A 25,541-nucleotide genomic window follows, 5' to 3' on the forward strand; every position below is an offset into this window, starting at 1 on the left:
GGCTGCAGGGGAGGGTGGGGAGGCGCGTTTGATGCCTCCCAGGGCCTCCTGGGAGTCTCTGGACTCCTTAAAGGGCTCCCCCGGGGGCCCACCTGTCCTCCCTAAAGCCCATCGGGACACAGCTGCGGTCAGAGGAGAGGGAGCAGATCCGCCGGCATGCCTGAGGAAAAACCAGGTGGATTTGAAGACTTCCTCCCTATGTGGAGACGCGATTCTGTTTTCTGAATGGGATTGGGGGCTTCTCCCTCCGTGGGGTTGGGAGAATGGGGTGACTTCTCTGTGTGGGGAGGAGCTCCCTTCCTTGTGTGGGATGGGAGGGTCCCATACTTGTGTTAGGTGGGAGGGGGTTTCCCCCTCCCTGTGGGGTGGTAGGGGTTCCTTTCTCTGTAGGGAGTTGGGGGTTTATCTCTGGGTGCAGATGGAGATTCTCTGATTATGAATTTGTGTCCCTTTTTCTCGTTGAGGATGGGAGTCCTGTGGTTGTCGACTGCGGAGTCTTTGCAGGGCGTTTGGGGTCCTCTACATTTGGGGATGGGGTCTTCTGGGAAGGGACCGGGGTCACTTCTCTGAGTGAGGATTGGGGCCTTTCGCGGCAGGGGAATGAGGTCCTTGTGTGCCTAGATATTAGGGGTTCCTCTCTGTGTGGTGAGGAGAGACTTCTCTGTACAAGGTTGACGGGACCTCATTTCAATGGGAATTGGGGCTTCCCCGTGTAGGAATTAGGGGACCTTCTCCATATAGAGGCTGTAGAGCCTTTCTTTATGTGCAGTTTTGGGGCCCTTCTTTGAATGGGACTGGAGGCATTTCTTTATATGGGGATGGGGCTTTCTCTCTATGAGGCAGTGAACAGAGGAGACACAAGCCCCCAGGGAGGACCCCTCCTCCCGGGGTGTCCAGTCCGCTGGCACCAGACCAGCCAGGCTGAGGGATGGTGGTCCAGCCCCTCGCTGCAGCTGGGGCCCCAGCGGGCCAGGCGCCAGCAGGCAGGGCGGGTGAAAGATGCTGTGGTCAGCACGAGTATCCAGTTTCCAGCCCAGGGGAAGAGCTAATTATACCACCAAGTCCTAAAAGGTCAGAGGCTGGTGGCCTGGGTGGATGGGGCATGGCCTGCCTGGGGCAAGGAGAAACCGGATCTCACAAACTCTGGAATTAGAGATAAATTTACACCTGGACTGCTGGACTGCAGATTCTGAAGGAGGAGGGGCCCAGGGACCTGCCCTCCTGGGCTCCGGAAGAGGAGAACGCTGAGCACGTGGTGCTCAGCTATGAATATCTCCTGCCTCACAGCGGCCAAAGATGCCCCCGCAGACAGACATGCCACCAAACCGGCTCCCAAGGGAGCGCCACCTCAAGAGGCGCTTGCAGAGCCCCCCAAAGGTGAGATGGTGTTCCAGAGGGCCGGGCAGAACCTGGCACCTTATCCCCCAGCCTCCCCTGGCCCCTCTGCACCTTCCCGCTCTCTCTCCTTTAGTCCCCCCTCCCCACAGCTCCAGCACTGACTGCCCTCCCCTGCTCACAGCCCTCCCTGGCTCCCCAGTGCCTCCAGGACAGAGCCTAGCCCCTCAGCCTGGCCTTCAAGCCCCCAGCAACCGGCTGATTCATCACCGAGTCCTGCCCAGCTCTGAACGCCCCAGTCTACCCTCTCCTACCCCAAAGCCCCATTTAAGACCAGCCGGTTCACAGATGGGGAAACTGAGGCCCAAAGGGGCGGGGAACCTGGTCACGCAGCTACCTGGATGACGCGTGATCTCTCCCAGGTCAGGAGAAGCCACTGTGCCCCCAAGGTCTTTGACTGCTGAGCAGAGGGTCCCTCATTCACTCTCAACCCCGCCCCCAAAGTGGCCTGCCGCCCCCTCCCTGGCCAGCCTTAGACCCCCTAATCCTGTCTCCTGAGCAGAAGCCCCACCTGAGGACCAGTCTCCCACCACTGAGGAGCCCACCGGCATTTTCCTGAAGAAGCCAGACTCTGTGTCGGTGGAGGCTGGTGAGGGGTGCCTCGGGGAGGATCGGGTGGGGGGCTGGGCTCCTGGGTCTGAGGGAGGCGGGGCTGGGGTCTCCCTGCTTCCCAGTCCTCTCTGTGGAGTCTTATGACTCCTGCCTGGCCATTCCCTCCCACCCCTCCACCCCTACCCAGGAAAGGATGCCGTGATCTTGGCCAAGTTGAACGGGAAAGAGCTGCCGGACAAACCAGCCATCAAGTGGTTCAAGGGGAAGTGGCTGGAGCTGGGCAGCAAGAGTGGGGCCCGATTCTCCTTCAAGGAGTCCCACGACTCTGCCAGCAATGTGAGGACCCTGTGGGGACTCGAGGGCTTGTGGGCCAGGGTTGGAGGTCGTGTGGAGCTCCTTGGTAGAGGTTGTGCCGGGCAGGAGGGAAGAATGTTTGGGCCAGGGTTGGAGGTCGTGTGGAGCTCCTTGGTAGAGGTTGTGCCGGGCAGGAGGGAAGAATGTTTGGGCCAGGGCAGGGTGCACTTGGGCACGGCGTGTGCGTGCCCAGAGAGCTCTCAGGCTCAGGGACGCAGGCCCCCAGAGGTCAAGATTGTCCAGGCATGGGAAGAGACAGCTGGCCCTTCCTGGGGGCACTCAGAGAGAGTTGTGAGGTGGGCTCTGGGGGAGGTGGGGTGGCACTGGGGGTCGGTCATGTGCACCCATACCCCTGGCCTGGCCCCCAGGTATACGCCTTGGAGCTGCACATCAGGAAGGTGGCACTGGGTGACCGCGGGGATTACCGCCTCGAGGTCAAAGCCAAGGACATCTGCGACAGCTGTGCCTTCAAAATTGATGTGGAGGGTACGCTGGCGGGGGTGGGGGCCAGGGGTCTTGGGTCTGGTTGGGGGGATGGATCTGTCAGCCAGGTGTTGGGAGAGTGTACTGATGTGGGGATAAGGCGGGCACAGGTTTTCAGAAGATGGAGCACAGAGGCAGGGCTCAGGTTGTTCAAAACTGGGGAGACAGTCTACCGGCTTAGAGGGTGAGGAGGTGTAGATTTGGGGGTGAAAAGGTTCAGGGTTTGGGGGTGTTCACGTGGAGCTTAGGAGGTGAGTTATGTAGATTCCAGGGTCACAGTGTACAAGCTTGAGAAAGTGGCAGTAAGGGCTCGGGAAGTGAGGGTGTCCCAGGTTATTTTTGTTTTTTGTTTTTTAAAGTATAATTTCCATTGTATTGTCTACTGTTTATTTCAGGGGAGTCTAAGGGTGGACAGGTTTAGGGTGAGGGTATACAGGATTGATGGGAGGCTACACAGATTTGGGAGCATGTGTATGGAACTCTGAGGGTGTACAGGTTTTGGGGCATCTGCAGCCCAGGATGTGTGGGGACTTAAACATGGAGGGCACAGGGAATGAGTTTGCCCAGCCCCGGGGAGAAGGGCCAGCCGGCCCAGGTGTGAGGGGGATACAGGCCGCTGAGAGAGGGTGGTGCATGGCAGCCAGGGAAATGCGTCTACAAGCAGAGGGTGTCCAGGCCCAAGTGAGAGGGTGTGCTGGCCCAAGAGATGGAGGAAAAGGGGTCTGGGGGAGGTTGTGCAGGCCCGGGGTGGGCGTTCTTGGTCTTAGATCAGGCCTTGCCTCCAAGCTCACCTTCCCTTCCCCCATTGCTTCTCCCCAGCGCCCCATCAGGACTCCGCTGGGCAGACTCTAGAAAGCTTCAAGCGTTCGTAAGTGACCCTGGACCCTGGGGAGGGGCAGGAGTATGTCCTGGTGCCAAGGACCATGGGAGGGTGTCCCTTGGGAGGGGCAGCTGTGGGAGAAGGGGAGGATCAGGGAGGGCAAGGAGTGGGGACCCAGGGTGAGTCTGAGGGTCGGGACCTCCTTGGGGTTCACACTCCCTCTCAATGGCCACAGGGGTGAAAGGACACCAGAAGGCAAAGGTGAGCTGGATTTCAGCAGCCTGTTGAAGAAGAGGTGAGTCCACCCCGCCTGGCACAGAAAGGGGAGATGGGGGCTCAAGGAGGAGGATGGTGGGTGAGGCCCCCCCTGCCCCCCGTTGCTTCCCCACTGCCATCCTGGGACTCTACCTCCCCTCCATCTACCCATTCCTTGCCCACCCAGCCACCTGTCCATTCCCCCATCCACCCATTCACCCACACCCCTACCCACAGCCTCACCCAACCAACAGTCTGCCCATCAATTCTCCTACCTACCCACCCTTTAACCCATCACCCTCAAATCCACTTTCCTGTCCTCTCAGGCTCCAATTCACCCACTTATCCGCCTGTTCACCCAACCAACCATCCATCCATCCACTTGTCCATTCACCCACTCACCAGGCTGTCCACTCATCCATCCATCCAACCAGCTACTATTTATCCATCTACTAATCAACCCACCCACTCATCAGTCTGCCCACTCATCTATTCAGGCAACCAGCTACCTATTTATCCATCTACGAATCTACCCATCCACCTACCTGCCCACCGCCCATCCATCTGCCCACATATCCATTCATCTACCCCCCTCTTCCCACTTGTCCATCCATGCATCGGCCATTACATTCAGCCACCCATTCATTCACCCATTCATTCATCCTTCACCCACCTACTGCATCATCCACTTCCCCATCTATTGAGGCACCCATCTATCCACCTTTCCACCAGCCATCTGTCTACCATGCATCCACCTTCCCACCTGTGTATCCATCTGCACCTGTATCTCTCTTTCAACTGAGTCCAGCATCCCACCCATCTACTCATCCACCTCCCCATCTAGCCAGGCATTCCTCTTTCAACTGTTCACCTCTTCAACGGCACACCCATCCTCCCAGATAGCTCTCTGTTAGACTCATCTATATGAAATTGCTATTCTGTAGGTAAAAAGTGATTGAATATTGGCAATTTTATATTATTCTACATGTTGCTTGTCCAGTCACTCAGTTATTCATTATCTGCTGGTCCACGGATCCATCCTTCTACTCACTCAACTATCCCCATAACCAAATCCCCAACAACTCCATTTACTAATAGATTCATCTGTTTGTCTTTACCCAGCCAACCATCTTCCCAGGCATCTTCCATCAACATATTCACCCAACTGCTCACCCAACCATCTGCCACCAACTCATCAATCCACCCACCTACCCAGCCATCGTCCATCAACCCATCCATCTATCTTAATGCCACCCATCCCCTACCAACCCACCCATCCACTGACCCATTCATCCATCAGCTTAGCCATCCATGGACCCCTCCACCCATTTACCAGTTCCCCACCTAATGCTCTGTACATCAATCCAGATATTCATATGTCCCCCAGATTCACCCACTCATCTATCCTTCTTTTGTTCCCTTCCCTTCCTTCCTTCTTTCCAGAGATTCACTCTCTCTCACTCATCAAACATCTTCTGAGGCCTCCCGTCTACCAGGCCCTGATCAGGGAACAGGGAGAAGTTTGACTGGTTCCCTGACATTGAGTCACTCATTGCCTTGGGAAGATGGGTCTGGTCCAGCCGACACAGACACAGACCAAGACTGTTTAGTGTGGTCAGCGAGAAGGTCCCACGAGGGCCTTGTGAGAGCTCAGAGTGAGGGCAACTGATGTTGCTGGCAGGACAGGGGGTGCCTCGTGGAGGAGGGAACTTCGGTACTAGCATTTGTAGGATTGACGAGCAGGTGGAGATAGGTCATCCAGGCAGGGAAAGACGTTGTGCAAAGGCTGGGATGCAGGAGCGAGCCCAGAGTGCTCAGGAAAAGGCAAGTAGCGTGGTTTGGGTAGTTGTGGGAGTTTGATGGGACAGAGGGTGAGGTTGTGATTTCGAGGCTGAGTTGCTGGGGTTTCCTCCTGAGGGCCATGGGGAGCTACGGAGGAGTTTTGAGCAGGGAAGGGATGGCATCTGATGTGGGGGTCAGAAATAGCCCTCTGGGGCCAAGTGGGGAACCGACTGGAGGGGAAGAGATGAGATGAGGTCAGGATGCCAGGGAGGAGGCTGGGGCAATGGTTCAGGTGGGACAGGATAAGGAATAACAGACCCAGAGAGAGAAAGTGACACAGCAAGTGGGTGGAGAAGGCAGAGGGAGACCCTCACCTCCTCACTCTCTGGTGGCCCCGGCCTGTTCTCCCCACCTTCAGGCAGGTGGTTGAGGAGGAGAAGAAAAAGAAGAAAGATGACGATGATCTAGGCATCCCGCCTGAGATTTGGGAGCTCCTGAAAGGGGCAAAGAAGAGCGAGTATGAGAGGATTGCCTTCCAGTATGGCATCACTGACCTCCGGGGCATGCTGAAGCGGCTCAAGAAGGCCAAGGTCGAGGTCAAGAAGAGTACAGGTCAGTGCTGGTCTGAGGGGAGATGGGCCCTGCCCATAGGGACTCCAGCATCGTAGGTATCTGATGTTTGAACCCTGGACTTATCTTTTGGAGGTCCTAATCTGAGGAGTAATAGAGATGCCAGTTCTCAGGGGCCTCCAAGTTCATAGGAGGCTCTCTGACCTTGGTGGTCTGGGGAGGGGGACTTGACAGCTCAAGGCAGTGAGAACCTCTCAGCTCCATCCCTCTTGCATCCCTCAATCTCCAGCCTTCACGAAGAAGCTGGATCCAGCCTACCAAGTGGACAGAGGCAACAAGATCAAGTTGGTGGTAGAGATTAGCAACCCAGACCTTCCCCTCAAGTGGTTCAAGAACGGCCAGGAAATCAAACCAAGTAGCAAGTATGTGAGAGGGGCAGTCCCCGGGTTGGGGGGTATCCAAGTCCCAGAGAGGGAGTCCAGAAATAAGGCTGGCCACTCTTAACCCAGGAAGGGCGCTCCCTCATCCATATGAAAAGTGCAAACACCTCGGTAGAAAAATAGACAAAGGCGATGAAGAACAGGAATTCAGTTAGAAGAAACCGAATAGCTAATTCACTAAGTACATATTCAACCTTGCAAACACAACCACCACCACCAATAAGAATAACACGATTCAAAACAACGGTCTTGGGGCTTCCCTGGTGGCCCAGTGGTTAAGACTCTGCGCTCCCAATGCAGGAGGCCCGGGTTCGATCCCCGGTCAGGGAACTAAGATCCCGCATGCCACAACTAAAGATCCCACATGCTGCAACTAAAAATCCCGCATGCCACAGCTAAGACCCGGCGCAGCCAAATAAATAAATAAATAAAATAAATATTAACAAACAAACAAAAAAACCCACCAACGGTCTTTCTGCTCTCCAGATGGGCAAAAACTTTACAAAATGATAAAATCTGGACTCCCCTGGCAGTCCAGTGGTTAAGATGCAGCGCATCCACTGCAGGGGGCGCGGGTTCGATCCCTGGTTGGGGAAATAAGATCCCCGTATGCTTCATGCCAGGGTGCAGCAGCCCCCCGCCAAAAAAGGATAAAACCTAGAGCTGGAGAAGACATAGGGAAATAGGTCCACATGTTATTGGTGGGAATGTAAATCAGCAAATCTCCAAAAGGGCAGTGTATTCAAAAGCCTTTATTTATTTTTAAAATATTTCATTTTAATGGAATGGCATGGAATGGAATGGAATGGCACCTGGCTGTGCCAGGTCTTAGTTGCGGCATGCGGGATCTAGTTCCCAGACCAGGGATCGAACCCAGGCCCCCTGCATTGGGAGAGCGGAGTCTTACCCGCTGGACCACCAGGAAAGTCCCCCCAAAACCTTTAGAGTGTGCAAGTCTAGGTATTTATCGTAAGGGCATGATCATGGTTATGCATATTTAGCTGCAAGGATGTTCACTGGAGCATTTGCTGCTGTAGCAAAAAGTCAACCAAAACATACAATTCCATGTTAAGGTGCTGTGCAGTCACTAAAAAAGACATTCTAAAATTTATACTAACATGGGAAGCTGTTCAAGATTAGTGTTATGTGCAGAAGCATAGTGCTTATCTCTGTTTCACAAAATGTTAATCTACATATAGATTAGATATAAAAAGATTGGAAAGAGAGAGGCCAAAATATTTGTAGCTGTTATCTCTTGGTGATACAATTATGGATGGGTTCTATTTTTATTATTTTCCCCTTGGCTGTGTTTTCTAAATTTCTCATCACGAGCATTTTGGATAAGATAAAAATTATGTTAATTAAGATACAGGTTAAGTTGCTGTAACAAAGAGTCCCCAGAACATATTAATTTAGAGAGAAAGATATTTCTGGCGGATTGAGCTAGACGCAGGTTCCATATTTTTTGGCTACACCATTTCTTGTGGTGTTGTCCTCATCTGCATGATTGAAGCGGGTCATGGGCACATCTGTGTCTATCAGACAGGAAGCTGGAAGGAGAGAAGTCTAGAACAAGCACCGCAAAATTAGAGATGACCTAGCAGTTATGCCATCACATCCATTCGCATTCCGTTGGTCCAAGCTCAGTGGTGCGGCCCGCCCAGCCGCAAAGGAGGCTGGGAAATGTAGTTCTCTAGGTGGGTCGCTGTGTGTCACTGCTAAATGGAAGAAGACGGATATGGGTGGACGGTTAGTATTTCCGCTGTGGTTACTTAAATACTAGAAATTGGACCATCGATCTCCTCCCACACAATGTGGCTCTGAGAGGGAGTGGCTCGTCCTGAGGATAGATGGGTGGATGCAGAATCTCCTCCATGCCCTGGCTTGAGCTGAGACTTTTGCATCAGGCACGTGTTTGAGAATGTTGGTAAGAAGCGAATTCTCACCATCAACAAGTGTACGCTGGCGGACGATGCTGCTTATGAGGTCGTCGTCAAAGATGAGAAGTGTTTCACTGAGGTCTTCGTCAGAGGTGAGGCCGGAATTTGGGTGTGAGCTTGGGGAGTGGGGCTCTGGAGGGGATCCTGAAACTACTGACCTCCTGTCGCCCCGCGCCCCACAGAACCCCCAGTCTTGATTGTCACACCCCTCGAGGACCAGCAGGTGTTTGTGGGCGACCGGGTAGAAATGGCAGTGGAGGTGTCAGAAGAGGGTGCCCAAGTCATGTGGTAAGTGACTCTTGACCCCTGATCTCCCTACAGATGCCCACAGCGTCTTTGCCTCAGCCTTGATCTTTAGGCCCTCTCTCTTTTTTTTTTTGTTTAATTTAATTTAATTTAATTTATTTATTTTTGGCTGCATTGGGTCTTCGTTGCTGCTCGCGGGCTTTCTCTAGTTGAGGCGAGCAGGGGCTACTCTTCCTTGCAGTGCGCGGGCTTCTCACTGCCCTGGCTTCTCTTGTCACGGAGCACGGGCTCTAGGCCCGCGGGCTTCAGTAGTTGTGGTGCACAGGCTCAGTAGTTGTGGTGCACGGGCTTAGTTGCTCCGCAGCATGTGGGATCTTCCAGGACCAGGGCTCGAGCCTGTGTCACCTGCATTGGCAGGTGGATTCTTAACCACTGAGCCACCAGGGAAGCCCCAGGACCTCTCTTGAAGATTTCAGACCTTTTTTTTTTTTTTAATTTTTATTTATTTATTTATTTATTTTAAAATTTTATTTATTTTTTTGGCTGTGTTGGGTCTTCGCTGCTGTGCGCGGGCTTTCTCTAGTTGTGGTGAGCGGGGGCTACTCTTTGTTATGGGGCGTGGGCTTCTCATTGTGGTGGCTTCTCTTGTTGTGGAGCACAGGCTCTAGGCACGCAGGCTTCACTAGTTGTGGCACATGGACTCAGTAGTTGTGGCTCGCGGGCTCTAGAGCGCAGGCTCAGTAGTTGTGGTGCACGGGCTTAGTTGCTCCGCAGCATGTGGGATCTTCCTGGACCAGGGCTCGAACCCGTGTCCCCTGCATTGGCAGGAGGATTCCTAACCACTGTGCCACCAGGTAAGTCCGAAGATTTCAGAACTTTAACCGGTAGTTTCCAGGAGACCTCAGCCTTTCTCTATAAATCCTGATCTTCACCCATGACCTCTTTCTGAAACTTCTGACCTCTCCCCATCCCATCCTCTTCCAGGTCTTTTTCCTGATCCCTGCTATTTCTGATTCTTTAAGTTATTTATTCACCCATTCAACCAATTATCCATCCTTTGACCATTCATTCATGTATCCATCCATCCATCTCCCCAGTCCCCCATCCATCCATCCATCATCTCCCCACCCATCCCATTGATTCATCCATCCATCCACCCACCTGTCCACCCACTCACCCATCTACCCATCCATTCGTCCATTCTTGCATCTATTCCCCCATCCAACAAGTATTTATTGAGCACCTATTGTGTGGTGGCACTCTTCTATGTATTGGAGAGAAAATGGAGAGAATATATATTAACATGGCACCTGCCCTTGTGGAGTTTATGATCTGGCAAACTGCCGGGGCGGAGTGTGTGTGTGTGTGTGTGTGTGTGTGTTGAAAACGGAAACAGGCATTAATAAAGTCATCACACAAATAAATATCAAAGTTCTATTTTGACAAGTATTGATATTGCAGAGGAGAAATAACTGATGCTATAACCACTTTTTAATAGGAGAAAAGGACTCAGGAGGTCAGGGAAAGCTTCCTGGAGGAGGTGATGATTGAGTTGAGGTTCGAATGATGAGGAGGTAGAAGTGAAGTGGGAAGACTGGCCCAAGCAGGGAAGCACCATTTACTGAGGCCACAATATTTGACATCTCTCTGTGACCCCGAACTTCCTCCATGTTCTGACCTCTCCCCATGACCCTTTTTTGTGTCTCCTGACCTCCAACTGAGACCTGTGGCCTGTGACCTCTTCTTCCTCTTTCTCTCCCCAACCCCCACCTGTGATCCATCCATTCTAGACACCTCTGTCAACCTTTGTCTCTCCTCCTTTTCGTGATCTCCCTTCTGACCCCTGGTTCCTGCTCAGGACTGTCTGTCTGGCCCCTCACTCACCTCTGACATCCAGACGCCGGCCTAAGCGGGCCCCTCACTTCCCCCCTTCCTGTCCCCTCCACCCAGGATGAAAGATGGCGTGGAACTGACGCGGGAGGATTCCTTCAAGGCCACGTACCGCTTAAAGAAGGATGGGAAGCGTCACATCCTCATCTACTCGGAAGTGACCCTGGAGGATAGTGGTCACTTCCAGGTCATGACCAACGGCGGCCAGTGTGAGGCGGAGCTCATCGTGGAAGGTAGGGGGCCTCCCGGTGGGGCAGGGAGCCGCACTGCGCATGCTTCAACACGCTGCTCGAAGTTGCCCAAGCCCCAAATCTTGGAGCTGTCCCTGACTCCTTCTTTGCCTCATACCCTACATTTGATTCACCAGCAAATCCCGGTGGCTCCACCTTCAAAGGATATCCTGAATCTCACCACTTCTCTCCACCTCCATTGCCCTCACCTGGCCCAGGTCTCCATCCCCCTCATACCCTGGACTGATGCAATAGTCTCTTCACTGCTCTCTCTGTTTCTACACTTGTGCCTCAACCCCGACTCCAGCCAGAGTGATCCTTGCAAAATGTCAGATGGTGAAAACTGAACACATTCTGTGGTCTAGTTCACGGGACTGGACCCATGTCGGTTTCCTGGTTTGGATAGTGGACTACAGTTACGAGAGATGTCACCATTGGGGGAGCTGGGTGAAGGGTACATGGGACTCTACGTGCTATTTCCCCCCCTTTTTTTCTATGTGCTATTTTTACAAACTCCTGTGAGTCTGTAATATTTTCAATTTAAAAAGTAAAAAAAAAAAAAAAAAAGCCCAAGTCATTGATAGGCCAGATAAATGATGGTAGTTCCCTCTGTAGCCATAAAAAAGGACAATTTTTAGTTAGTGATTTGGAAGGGTTTCCAAGATATATTGTTAGGTGAAGAAGCAAATATGCCACTATTTGTATGGAGGGGAAAGAGAGGAAGCAAGGGAAGGAGGGAGGGAGGAAGGAAGGAAAGAAGGAAAGAAAAGGAAGGAAGGAAGGAAAGAAGAGGGAGGAAGGAAGGAAGAAAGAGAAAGAAAGAAGGGAATGAACTGTATGTACATCTTTGCTTTTCTGGCTATGAACTGGCTATAGTGTCTTTGGAGAAGGGATCGAGACCGGTACGATTGGAAGTGGTTGGGTGAGAGACTTCCCGCTCTATATCTACATCCTCTTATCATTTTATTTTTAAGCCATACAAGTACATTGTTTTATTTAAAAAATTAAAATAAAAAAAAATGTAAGTCAGACCCCAGCCATGTTCCCAACACCCTCCAGCGGTTTCCACCTCACTCAGAGTCAATGCAAAGTGCTCTCCGTGGCCCGTGGGATGTGTCCTGCCTGTGCCATCTCCCACGTCTGCCTTGCTCACTCCGCACCAGCCTGCTGGCTGTTTCCCAAACCAGCAAGCCTGCTTTCCTCTGCAGGGCCTTTGCACGTGCTGTGCCCTCCACCTGGGAGCCTTCTGCGGCCTCCCTGCCATCCCTCAGGCCTCATCACCCCCTCTAGTTATTGGTTTATGTGTTTCTCATTCACTCTCTGTCTCCCCACTAGAACGTGAGCTCACAAGGCCCGCAGATTGTTTCTGGGTTGTTTCACGGCCAGAATCCCAGAACCTGGGACACTGCTTGGCCCATAATGGGTGTTCGCCAATCTTTGTGGACTGACTGCAGTTTGATGGCCCCATCTCCTTCCTTCCCCATCCAGAGAAACAGCTGGAGGTCCTGCAGGACATCGCAGATGTGACGGTGAAGGCCTCAGAACAGGCCGTGTTCAAGTGTGAGGTGTCCGATGAGAAGGTCACGGGCAAGTGGTACAAGAATGGGGTCGAGGTGCGGCCCAGCAAGAGGATCACCATGACCCACATCGGGAGGTACGGAGTGGACTGCGGATGTGGTCTGCAGACTCTGTGGTTTAAAAGCACAAGGGTTTAGGGAATTCCCTGGCGGTCCAGTGGTTAGGACTCTGTTCTCACTGCCATGGCCTGGGTTCAATCCCCGGTCGGGGAACTAAGATCCCACAAACCATGCAGGACTGCAAAAAAACACAACAAACAACAACAATAAAACACAAGGGTTTATTTCACTGTGAGTCTCAGGGTTGGTTGGAGGCTGGCTGATCTCAGATGGCCATCTTCCTGGGCTCCCTCAGGCCCTCATCTGGGTCACCTGGGCTGCCTCCACTCTGGTCCATGGGACGCCTCATTCCCCAGGAGGCCGGTCCTGGCATATTCACGTGGCCGACACAGGTGTCCCGAGAGAGAGCAGAAGTGAAGAGGGCCTCTGAGGGCTGGGCTGGGCGCTGTCCCAGTGTCACTTCCACTATATCCTATGGGGCAAAGGAGGTCACGGGCGGCAAGGTCTCTTTGCAAGGGTCACGGCTACAGGACGGGAAACTTGTGGCTATATTTGCAAACAGTCAACTTTGGCGGGGAGGCCACCTAGCTAGGGAAACGGGGCTGGAATTCCAAGCGTAGCACATGGACACCTGAGATAAACACCTGGTAATCTGCAGAATGCCGAGAACCACTGTGATGCCAGCAGAACATCGTGCCCCTGTGGATTTCCTGATAATAGCTCTTGGCAGACGTAGACTTTTTCTGGGTTCTGTGTGAGGCCCCTGCCTGCTGATGGTGTCAATAATGCTGAGAACTAATCTTAATGCTTTACAGGGCACTTACCAGGTGCCAGGGAGTCTTCTAAATGCCTTGCAACAACCCCCTTGTAGATTGTGAACATTACCTCTATTTTATAGATGAAGAAACGGAGGCACAGAGAGGTTAAGTGACTTGCCCAAGGCCACACAGCTAGGAAGGGGCAGAGCGAGATGTGGGTCCAGGCACTAGCGTTGCACTGAGCACGGGGCTTGCACTGAGGAGCGTGTTTCTCCATGGTGGTCCCCAGGGCGACCTGGCCTGACCTTTGCCCTGCACCCCCCCACTCCCCTTAGGTTCCACGGACTGGTGATTGACGATGTCCACCCTGAGGATGAGGGAGACTACACATTTGTGCCCGACGGCTCTGCCCTGTCCCTCTCGGCCAAACTCAAATTCCTGGGTGAGGATACCTCCTTGTTCTCCCCCTGGGTGCCATAGCATCCACCCTCCCAGACCCCAACCCCCTTCAGGATTAAGTTTCCCTAACTGTACGCTGGGGGTGACAGCAGGTGCTTGTGGGAGGAGGGACAGTCATGGGCCTGAATCCACCTCCCAACCCCCCAGGTCCCAGGGTGATGGGGTGTGAGGGTGGGATAAGGGGCCCCATAGACCTAACCATCAGTCTTCTTTGTCCTCCAGAAATCACGGTGGAGTACGTCCCCAAGCAAGGTAGGGACCAGAGGCTGCTGTGGTCCTTAGGCTGGGGGCCTGGACTCCTGGGTCTGAGGGAGGAGGGGGCTGGGGGCCTGGACTCCTGGGTCTGAGGGCGAAGGGGCAGGGGACCTGGACCGCTGGTTCTCTGTGGCTGTTGGAACCCAGCTTCTCAGGAGATCCTCTGGAGGGGATTGGGAGGGCCCAGCTGCCCACTCCCAAGTTCCCCAGAATCTCTCCTCTGCCACCAGAGCCACCAAAGATCCACCTGGACTTCTCGGGGAAGACCACAGAAAATTCAGTTGTGGTCGTGGCTGGAAACAAGCTGAGGCTGGACGTGTCCATCACAGGGGAGCCCCCTCCTGTCGCCACCTGGATGAAGGAGGATGAGGTATGTGGAGCTTCCCCTGTGCCCTGACTTCTCCCTCTCAGCTCTGCTGGGTGACTTCAGGCAAGCTGGTTTCCCTCTCTGAGCTTCAGTTTCATTGTCTGTAGAATGAGGAATTTGATTCCTTCTTCAGAGGGTTGTTTTGAAGATTGGAGATTATATTTGTTCATCACATGGTTCTGGCCTAGCACGTGATGAGTCCTCCATTCATCCATCCATCCATTAACCCATTAATCAATCAATCAATCAATTCAGCCATCCATCAATTCATCCATCTAACCATCTTTCCATTCATCAGTTCATTGATTGATTAATGAATTCATCCAGTAATTAATCCATTTGTCCATTTATCCATGAATCAATCCACTTATCCATCCATCCATCCAACAAATATTTTCATCTTGTATGTTCCAGGCCCTGGAACAGTTCAATTTTTCTTCTCTCCTCTGGGCTTCAGTTTCCTCTTCTGTAAAACGGATAGACTTGACTCAATCTTCATTCATTCCTTCACTCAGCAAACACCCCTGATGTTTCCTGTATGTCAGGCTCTTGCATAGGCATTGAGGATACAACCATGAATCAGATGCAGCCCCTGCCTTCCTGGAGCCTTCTCTTTTGGAGAGAGGCAGACACGTGCCCAAACAGTCACAGTTCAGGGTGATCAGGGCTGAGAGAAAGGGAGGTACCAGCAGCTATGAGGATTCTGTCATAGCAGTCTAAGTGGGCTGTCACTTTCAGCTGAGGGCATCCAGGAGTGCTTTCCAGAAGAGGCGACTTCTGGGTGGGTTCTAAAGGATGGGTAACGGTATAGCAGATAGAGAAGTGGGTCAGGGCATTGCATGCCCTGGGGATCAGCTTTGCAAAATCTTGGGGATGAGACAGGCTGGTGTTTTTAATGAAGGGTGGTGTTCGGAAGGCAAGGAGGGCAGTGGCAGGGGGGTGATGAGGCTGGGGGCAGACCCAGCAGGTCCTCTTGTGCTGGGTCCACAGCCTGTGCGTTGTGTGGTCACGGGGAGCCATTGGAGACTGTTGGGCAGGGGAGGGGTGGAGGCCGGTCTGGGTTTTGAGAGGGGTAGAAAAAGGCCATCTGGTGGGCTGTGTTCAGGTGTTCTCAGGCACCGAGGGCAGGGTCCGCATCGAGAAGCGGGCAGACACCAGCAGCTTCGTGATTGAGAGCACGGAGCGAGCTGACCAGGGCCACTACACCATCAAGGTCACCAACCCCGTCGGCGAGGACGTGGCCTCCATCTTCTTGCAGGTTGTGGGTGAGCAGAGAGAAGCAAGGGGGCTGAGCCAGGGGGTGGTTCTCCGAGGCCATGGGGTGTCCTCTGACCATCCTGCCTCCCCTTCCCCAGATGTCCCAGACCGCCCGGAGGCTGTGCGTGTCACATCGGTTGGAGAAGACTGGGCCACCCTAGTCTGGGAGCCACCCAAGTATGACGGGGGACAGCCGGTCACCGGTGAGTGCCCGTGTGCCACAGTGCTCATGACCTCTGACCTCCCCTGTCCCCTGACTTCTCCTTGACCTCCAAGAGTCCTTAGCATCCTCAGTGACCACCCTCGGAAACTCGGTTTTCCGTCTTCAATATCTCACAATCCCTTTTGCCTTCCCTATCATTCTTCACTCCCCAGCAACCTGGGAATCCTCACTTTGGCTAACAGCCTAGGATTTTCTGTGACTCCTTATGCCCTGATTCATGACCTGTGGCCCTTCTTGATCCCTGACCCCATGACGGGTGACCTCTGACTGCTCTGTGACCCTGAGATCAACTCAAGATTCACGGCCTCAGACCTCTCTGAGTCATGTGACCTTTTGATGTGCCTTTGACTGCCCCAACTGACCTGGGACCCCAGGCCTCCCCATGACTTCCCACTTCTCTCCGCTTGCGGGGGCCTCCAGGGTACCTCCTGGAGCGGAAGAAGAAGGGCTCTCAGCGCTGGATGAAGCTGAACTTCGAGGTCTTCCCGGAGACCACCTATGAGTCCACCAATATGATCGAGGGCATCCTCTACGAGATGCGGGTCTTTGCTGTCAACGCCATTGGGGTCTCCCAGCCCAGCGTCAACACCAAGCCCTTCATGCCTATTGGTGATGCCTCTCTGCACCCTCACCGAGCCCCCGTCCACCTCTGACCCATGGCCTGCCCGTCACTGATCTCTAACCCTACACCCTGGCCTTTACTCCCTTCACTCCGCTGACTTCTGTCCCCTCTCATCCAACAACTCAAGACATTGACCCCCCAGCCCCACGCATCCTCCTGACCTCTTCCTGACCCCATACAACAGCCACCGACCTCTATGATCCTAGACTCCATGCTGTCCCCCGAATATGTCATTGACCTCTGACCTACCACACAGACACCTATCCCTGCCCTTGGAGACCTCACGATTCCTTGAGATCTTGTTTTAATGACCCGTGATACCACATCCTTGCTCCCTGACCTTTGGCCCACCATGTTGATCCCTTTCCTGACCAGTGACTCCAGCTCTGACCCCTGAGCCCTCATTTACCCCACCTCCCCTTTCCGTGGATTCTTACAGCGCCCACAAGTGAACCCCAGCACCTGACAGTGGAGGACGTGACAGACACCACCACCACCCTCAAGTGGCGGCCCCCAGATAGGATTGGGGCAGGTGGTATCGATGGGTACCTGGTGGAGTACTGCGTGGAGGGCTGTGAGTTACCCCATCTGGCCTGCTGGGGGGCAGTGGCACACACAGAGTCCCAGTGGGTGTCCGGTCCAGAGGACTGCAAATAGGGCAGTGCAGGGACAGATCTCTGCCATAGCGAACTGCCCTTCTGTCTGTGCTTGCCTGAATCCCTGGGATGGGATGGGTCAAGCCAGGCCCCCAGTGACCAGCTTGTCCTCTCTCCCTCCCTCTCTCCCTCCCCGCTCCCTTCCTCCCTCCCCTACACCCATCCTCCATACAGTGATACCTTTTTATCCATCCATCCAAGTATTTATCTACTACCTACTTCGCTCCTCCTCTGTTCTGTCTAGTTATCCATTCATCTAACCATCCAACCAATCTTTCATCCATCCATCCATCCATCCTTCCATCCATGTATCCTTCCTTCCTTCCTTCCTTCCTTCCTTCTTTTCCTTCCTTCTTTTTCACCTCTTATTTCTCCCTCCCTCCCTTCCTTCTCTCCCTCCCTCCCTCCCTCCCTTCTTTCCTTCTTTTTTTCCAGTTGCCCACCCAGTCATCCATCCAACCTTGTCTCTATCCATCTGAAAATTTTTTGGACCATTTAACTATCCATCCATCCAGTAACATTTTTTTCATCCATATATCTATCGCTTCACCACTATGTTTCTTCCCTCCCTCCCTTCTTTCCATCCATCCGTTTGCCTATATGACCATCCAACCGTCTAATTATGCATTGTTTCTCCATCTGTCTGTCCATCCACCTATCCATATTTCCACACATCCCACTCTCAATCCTCCACGAAACAAACATGTATTGAGCACTGACTCCATGCCAGGCCCAGTGCCCCGGCTCTGGGGATATCTCCGACATGGTCCTCTCCCTGGGGAGACAGACAAGATCATTTTGACACTGTATCCCAGGCTTTAAGTCAGACAGATGTGGGTTCCAATCCTGTCCCTTCACTTTGTAACTGTGTGACCTTGGGCAAGCCTCTAAGCCTCAGTTTCCTCATCTAAAAATGGCGAAAACAGTTTCCATTTTGACGGGATACAGTGATGACAGAATTTGGGGATGCATGTAAATGATGGACGGGTGGTCTCTGGTCAATTTCTTCCTTTTCTCTTCCCAGCGCTCTTTACCCAGTTCCTACCCTTGCCCACCCCTCCCCAATCTGTCTTTCAGAACCTATTATACTTTTGTTAGAGTTCACCCTGTTGATTGTTGGTCTGACTCACATTGGTTCACCAACCCATGGCAATAAAACCACGATGGAAAAGCACCCATTTACAAGCAGGAAATCCGAGGAGCTGTCTGTAACTACCACCCCCAATCCCTTACCCTCTCTGAGCCTCAGTTTCCTCGTCTCTAAAATGGGGATAACAGAATGGAGGCAGGAGTTAATGAGCCAACATTAATTAGCTCCAACCTGGTCATAAGAAATGCTCAAGAAATGTCCGTCGCAGCTATTCATTGCGGTGGGGCCCTAGGCGCTGAAAGGACACAAACGGAGGGGCACCTAGGAAGGTCTTGAAGGAAGGTCCCCAGCCTCGCTCCTCTCTCGTAGCTGACGAGTGGATCCCCGCTAACACGGAGCTGGTGGAGCGCTGTGGCTTCACCGTCAAGAACCTCCCCACGGCAGCCAGAATCACCTTCCGCGTCGTTGGGGTCAACATCGCCGGGCGCAGCCAGCCGGCCACCCTGGCCCAGCCGGTCACCATCCGGGAGATTGTGGGTGAGGACTCCTGACCCCCGACTCTGCTCTCCTAAAGACCAAGTTGGTGTCATCATTAGGGCCTCCCGCGACAGCGTCATCGCCCCTGGTCTGTCTGTCCCTCTGTCGAGTCCCTCGGCCCGGCGCTGAGCCCCTCCCTGGGTTTGTGCCCTCAGAGCAACCCAAGATCCGGCTGCCCCGCCACCTCCGCCAGACTTACATCCGCAAAGTGGGGGAGCATATTAACCTCGTCATTCCCTTCCAGGTGCGTCGAGCTGGGGTCTGGGGGTGGGGCAGGGGTGAGGGGTCAGCTTCTGCGGGCGAGACCCGGGCTAACGTCGCCGCCCTCCCCGCCTCCCCGCACAGGGCAAGCCGAGGCCGCAGGTGGTGTGGACGAAGGGCGGGGCGCCCATGGACACCTCCCGCGTGCACGTGCGCACCAGCGACTTGGACACAGTGTTCTTCGTGCGCCAGGCTGCCCGCTCAGACTCCGGGGAGTACGAGCTCAGCGTGCACATCGAGAACATGACGGACACGGCCACCATCCACATCCGGGTCGTGGGTGCGCGGCCCGCAGGCCGGGAGGGGATGGAGGAGGCGGCGATGGGGGGGGAGGGGAGGAGATGGGAGGAGATGAGGAGGACCCAGGACAGGGGAAAGTGGAGAGACTGGAGCCGGGGAGGGTGTGAGGTGGCCGTGGGGCAGAAGGGGAGGAAAGCGGAGTGGGAAAAAGCCTAAGAGAGATCAGAGGGTGTGGGGATGGACAGGGGAGAGGAGGTGAGGCACTGGACGTTTAGGGATGCTTGGGGTGACTTACAACACGCTCCCCATCTTCCAGAAAAGGCAGGGCCACCGGAGAAGGTGATGGTGAAGGAGGTGTGGGGCAGCAACGCGCTGGTGGAGTGGAAACCCCCCAAGGATGACGGCAACAGTGAGATCACCGGGTATTTCATCCAGAAAGCCGACAAGAAAACCATGGTGAGAGACCAGAGGGGCCCGGGCTGGAGTGGGCTTTCAGGGAGAAAAGCTGGCCAGATTGTCAGAGCAGGTGTGTTGTTCCCATTTCCCAGCTGGGGAAACTGAGGCACCGGGAAATGTGGGAGAATGGGCCGGGACAGGGAGGAAAGCCTTTTGGCTGAGATTTGGTGCATAATAGACTTTCTTTTTCTTTTTTTTTGGCGGTGCCAGGCGGCTTGAGGGATCTCATTTCCCCGACCAGGGATTGAACCTGGGCCCAGTAGTGAAAGCCTGGAATCCTAATCCCTAGGCCACCAGGGAACTCTTTAATAGGTTTTCTTTTATTTTTAATTTTTATTTATTTATTTATTTATTTTTGGCTGTGTTGGGTTTTCGTTTCTGTGCGAGGGCTTTCTCTAGTTGCGGTGAGCGGGGGCCACTCTTCATCGCGGTGCGCGGGCCTCTCACTGTCGTGGCCTCTTGTTGCGGAGCACAGGCTCCAGACGCGCAGGCTCAGTAGTTGTGGCTCACGGGCCTAGTTGCTCCGCGGCATGTGGGATCTTCCCAGACCAGGGCTCGAACCCGTGTCCCCTGCATTGGCAGGCAGATTCTCAACCACTGCGCCACCAGGGAAGCCCTAGGTTTTCTTTTTCTTTCTTTTTTATTGAGGTAAAATTCATCTAGCCAAATTTAGCATTAACCATCTTCAAGTGGCATTTCACACCTTCCCAGTGTTGGGCAACCACCCTATTTAGTTCCAAGACATTTTCGTCACCTCAAAAGGAAACCCCTCGTCCATGAAGCAGCCACTGCCCTTTCCCTCCCACCCCGTCCCTGGCAACCCCCCATCTGCTTCCTGGCCCTGTGGATTGGCCCCTCCTGGACATTTCTTATGGATACAGTCACACACTATGTGGCCTTTTGTGTCTGGCTCCTTTCACTCAGCACCATGTTTTCCAGGTTCATCCACATTGTAGCAGGTATCCGTGCTTCAGTCCTTTTCATGGCTGAGTGCTAGGCCCTGGTTTTTTGTTTGATTTTTGTTTTTGGCTGCGCAGTGCGGCTTGCAGGATCTTATTTCCCCTACCAGGGATCGAACATGTGCCCCCTGCAGTGGAAGCGTGGGGTCCTAACCACTGGACCGCCAGGGAATTCCCCTACCAGTCCCTGGTTTGAATGGACCATGTTTTGCTTGTCCATTCATCCACTGATGGGCACCTGGGTTGTTCCCACCTTCCGGCCATTGTGAACAGAGCTGCTGGGGAACGGTGGGTTTTATGAGCGAGGCGCCTGCTTGGGTCCGTGTCCCTGACTCTCCCGGCCCCTCCCCATCCCCCATGCCGTAGGAGTGGTTCAACGTCTACGAACACAACCGGCAAACCTCCTGCACCGTGTCAGACCTCATCATGGGCAATGAATACTATTTCCGAGTTTACAGCAAGAACATCTGTGGGCTCAGTGACTCGCCTGGCGTCTCCAAGAACACGGCCTGGATCCCCAAGACAGGTATGGCCACTGCCACCGCTCCGAGGGGGCCAGCCCCAGTCCCCCCTCTCTCTCGGTTTTTTTTTTTTTTTTTATTGGAGTATAGTTGATTTACAATGTTGTGTTAGTTTCAGGTGTACAGCAAAGTAATTTAGTTATACATATACATATATCCGTTCTTTTTCAGATTCCTTTCCCATATAGGTTATTACAGAATATTGAGTAGAGTTCCCTGTGCTATACAATAGGTCCTTGTTGGTTATCTATTTTATATACAGTCTCCCTCCCTGGACTCAAAGTTGATGGCACCTGGTGTTGGAGGAGAGGTGGTCTGGGGACAGTCAGGATCTGTCCCCTTACAGGTGTGTCACCCCTCCCCCAGGTGCCACCTTCAAAATGCCTAAGTACAAGGAGCATGACTTCCGAACGCCTCCCAAGTTCCTGACGCCTCTACCTGACCGGGTAGTTGTGGCTGGTTACGCGACAGCTCTCAACTGCGCCGTCAGAGGCTACCCGAAGGTGCCGTGTGTGTGTGTGTGTGTGTGTGTGCGCGCGCGCGCGCGCTGTGTAACCCTGTAGGGAAATCTTCACCAAGGTGAAGCCCCATTGCCTGCCCGCCACACGGGCTCTTCCTCCCTGAGTTCTCTCTTTGCTCATGGGATTTGCTCACTTTTTTTTTTTTTTTTTTTTTAAATGCTAAAGCCCCTCAGTCTCCTCTCCCGTTTTATCATTGTCCAGAATCCTTTTCAATATATATATTTTTTAATAGTTTGGCAACTTCTTTAAATTTATTTATTTATTTTTATATTTTACTTTTTGGCTGTGTTGGGTCTTCGTTTCTGTGCGAGGGCTTTCTCTAGTTGTGGCAAGCGGGGGCCACTCTTCATCGCGATGCGCGGGCCTCTCACTATCGCGGCCTCTCTTGTTGCGGAGCACAGGCTCCAGACGCGCAGGCTCAGTAGTTGTGGCTCACGGGCCTAGTTGCTCCGCGGCATGTGGGATCTTCCCAGACCAGGGCTCGAACCCGTGTCCCCTGCATTGGCAGGCAGATTCTCAACCACTGCGCCACCAAGGAAGCCCCGGATTTGCTCACTTTTAACCCACTTCCTGTCTCCCTGCTCTAACCAGAGCCCAAGTCTCAGCTCACTACACTCTGACTTCCCTCAAAAACAGAAACCTTTGGGGCGGAGGGGGTCTAAACCTGCAGGGCTCCTTGGCGTCTTCCTGTCCTATCTGGTTTCCAGACTGCTGTCTGGGAATGTGGACACTTGCAACCTTGAACTCCAAGGACCCACGTAGACCAGTGGCTGGCAAACTACAGCCCTCGGGCCAAATCCGCCTGCCACCGGTTTCTCTAAGATTTTTTTTTTTTTTGGCTGTGCCACGTGGCTTGTGGGATCTTAGTTCCCCGACCAGGGATTGAACCCGGGCCCTGGCAGTGAAACTGCCGAGTCCTAACCACTGGACCACGAGGGGATAAATAATTTTTAAAACGTTTTTTTCTTTTTCTTTTTTGTTATTTTGCTTTCACGTTAATGGTTTGTGTGTGGTCCATGACCCAGAGACCACAGAGCCCAAAAAGCCTAAAATATTGACTGCCTGGCCCTTTTGACACATTTTGCCAATTTTTAGCGTCAGCTCCTGTAGGCATCCCGTGGATTCTTTCCTTCACTTCCGCCATCACCGCTGTCTACTGCTTTATTCACTAACTCCATCCATTCATTCATTCCGCTCATTTATTTCCCTACCAATCCATTCATTTATTCAGTTCATTCATTCGCTTCATTTATTTACATCATTCATTCATTCATTCAACACACGTTTTCAGAGGCTTTCTGTGTGCTGGTGATTTGAACAAGGAGTTCCCGTCTGTTGGGGGAGACCGCCATTCATCCGAAGTCACACAAATGACTATAAAATTATAAAGGGTGGTGAGTGTGCTAGGGAAATGCAGGCAGTTGTGAGAGTGTAAAGTGGGCATTCCTGTTCCAGTCTAGGACCCGGGAAGTGACAGGGGAACTGAGACCGGAAAGATAGGTAGGCACTGGTTAGGTGAAAAGAGGAGGGAAGAGCAGTATTGGAAGAGGCAGGAGCCAGTGCCGGGTCCTGAGGTGGGAGCCTGCCTGTGTCTGAGGGACAGTAAGGCAGCCCGTGTGGGTCAAGCAGATGGAAGGAGGGGGTGGGAAGTGAGGGCAGAGGAGTAATGGGGCCAAATCGTGCAGGGCCCTATGGGCCACCACAAGGAGCGGGCTCTTCCTCTTACCGAAGAGGAGACTGAGGGTCAGAGAGGAGAAGTGACTCATCCAAGGTCAGCCAGTCAAAATTAGGAGGTGGCACAGCCAAAAGGAGAACCCAAATCTGCCTCCCAAGGCCCATTCTGCCATCTCCCAGGGGACCCTCTGTCACATGGCTTCCTCTCCCACTCTCCTCAACAGCCCAAGGTGGTCTGGATGAAGAACAAGATGGAAATCAGCGGAGATCCCAAGTTCCTGATGAACAACTACCTGGGGGTCCTGACGCTGAACATCCGCCGCCCGTCCTCCTTCGACTCGGGGACTTACACGTGTCGGGCCGTCAACGAGCTGGGGGAGGCCCTGGCCGAGTGCAAGCTGGAAGTCCGAAGTGAGCACGGGGCGGCCCCCAGTGCCCCGCCTGCCTGACCCTCATCCACTCCCTTTACCAAGCTAACGGGAGGCCGGTGCTGAGCAGGGCTGAGACCGGAGCCTAGGCAGACCCGGGCCCTCTGCGAGTATGATTGGGAAGCCGATTCAGACCCCAGCAGGATGTTTCAGGGTGACACGTGGGGGAGGGAAGGCAGCACAGGGTATTGTAGGGGTGGGGGAAGGGGAGCGCCTGACTCGGCCTGGGCAGGAGTCTGAGGTTTTCCAAAGGAGCTGAAGGACAAATAAGAGGTGGATGAGGGCGAGAAGAACTTAGCAAACGATCGCTAAGGCTTCCAGTGTGCCTGGGGAGGTGTGTGGCACAGCACTGAAACCAACATGGGTAGCGGCAGAGGACGGGGGGCTGTGGGAGCCCCGAAAAATGAGCCCCCTCCAAAGCCTGTCCCTGTCCCCCTCCTGTCCCCACCTCTGTGCCCCACAGCCCCAGCCTCATCTGTCCTCCTTCCTGAATTCTGCCCCAGCCTCCTCTCGGGCCTCAGGGCCTCCAGTCTCTCTCTCCGGTTCCACCTCCTGGCCCTAGAGGGTGCCTGGCCCATATCCACAGTTGACCTGCTTACAGCCCTCCCAGGGCTCCCCAGCAGCCCCGGAACCCTTCATCCTGGGGTCATGGTCCTGCCTCTGCCACCCCCAGCCCCTCTCCAGCCTCAAGCGCCCCCATTTTCCAGCCACACCGAGCAGCTGGTGGTTGGACAAACTGGTTGTGCCTTCTCCTGCTCCTGGGACTTTGCACATGCTTTTCCCTCTACCCAGAATGCTCTTCCTTGCATCCTCCGCCTTGGGCTTCAGTCCAACAAGCATCCACCAGCCAAGACTCGTGGGGAGGCCGCTAACCAAGTCCCTCCGAGGCGACTGACGCTCATAGGGGCTTCCAGAGTCCCTCCCTGGCTCTGATGACAGCCCAGTAGACAGAAGGGGCTGCAGACCCTTAGCAAAGCGTCCAGAGGGAGCACTCCAAGCACCTCCTGCCTGTCATTCTGAAGCACTGATCTGCCAGGCCGACCTACTGATGATTCCTAGGGTCTGCCGTACCCCTTATCAACTACTGAATCCGCTCAGAAATATCCTTACTTCAGGATTCCAGTGACGGCTGGTCTCCAGCAGCTGCTCCGTAATCAGAACGTCCCAGTTTTGGGTTCAAAACTACAGGAATCAGGGCTCTATGGAGTTGGGTTGACCAGGTGCCGAGCTAGGTGATGAAGGGAAAACCTGCTCCCCATGCTGGTCAAGCGAATCCAGCGGGCGGAGGGCCGGGGGCAGGGGCGGGTGGTGGTGGGACAAGCATTTTTACCACCCTTTTCTGTTTTCCCCCCACAGTGCCGCAGTGAAGCTCTCTCTTCCACCTGCCAAGATAATTGGCTGCTGAGTCCTAACCCGGACCTCCCCCAACATGTTTCCCTTTCCCGAGTTATCAATGAGAAGATCATAGTCTTGTCTTGGACTCCCATTATGTCTGTCCTTCTTGAGTCTGTAGCCCCGCCTTCCTCCTCCTGTAGGGCTTAGTCACCTGGGGCTGGGTGATGGGGACAGCCAGGTTGGAATAGCAACCACGATGAGGCAGCCCTGATGAAACAGACCACATTGAGGCCGCCATCTTGGAACAGCTACTTTAGCGAGGCTACCG

The 25,541-nt window shown here is 53.7% G+C and overlaps 1 protein-coding gene across 2 annotated transcripts; it reads left to right on the forward strand.

The window, feature by feature from the left end:
• MYBPC2 (myosin binding protein C2) lies at positions 1–25,342 on the forward strand. 2 transcript variants are annotated; one of them, XM_061173736.1, is made up of 28 exons: positions 1–175; positions 1,187–1,377; positions 1,898–1,984; positions 2,135–2,283; positions 2,670–2,787; positions 3,604–3,652; positions 3,840–3,899; positions 6,060–6,253; positions 6,501–6,633; positions 8,559–8,683; positions 8,774–8,879; positions 10,788–10,960; positions 12,446–12,611; positions 13,688–13,794; positions 14,034–14,063; positions 14,297–14,436; positions 15,539–15,698; positions 15,789–15,893; positions 16,334–16,522; positions 16,975–17,109; positions 18,651–18,818; positions 18,974–19,062; positions 19,164–19,359; positions 19,636–19,775; positions 21,101–21,260; positions 21,622–21,758; positions 23,675–23,861; positions 25,235–25,342. In XM_061173736.1, exons 2-28 carry the CDS (start codon positions 1,266–1,268, stop codon positions 25,243–25,245), a joined length of 3,426 nt encoding a protein of 1,141 aa, XP_061029719.1. In that variant the 5' UTR covers positions 1–175; positions 1,187–1,265; the 3' UTR covers positions 25,246–25,342. The 2 variants fall into 2 exon arrangements, with proteins under 2 accessions (XP_061029719.1, XP_061029720.1); XM_061173737.1 differs by having other exon boundaries at positions 2–175; positions 1,288–1,377.
• Positions 25,343–25,541: the final 199 nt, after the last annotated feature.

Source organism: Eubalaena glacialis, chromosome 18 (assembly GCF_028564815.1).
Source record: "Eubalaena glacialis isolate mEubGla1 chromosome 18, mEubGla1.1.hap2.+ XY, whole genome shotgun sequence".
Lineage (NCBI taxonomy): Eukaryota > Metazoa > Chordata > Mammalia > Artiodactyla > Balaenidae > Eubalaena > Eubalaena glacialis.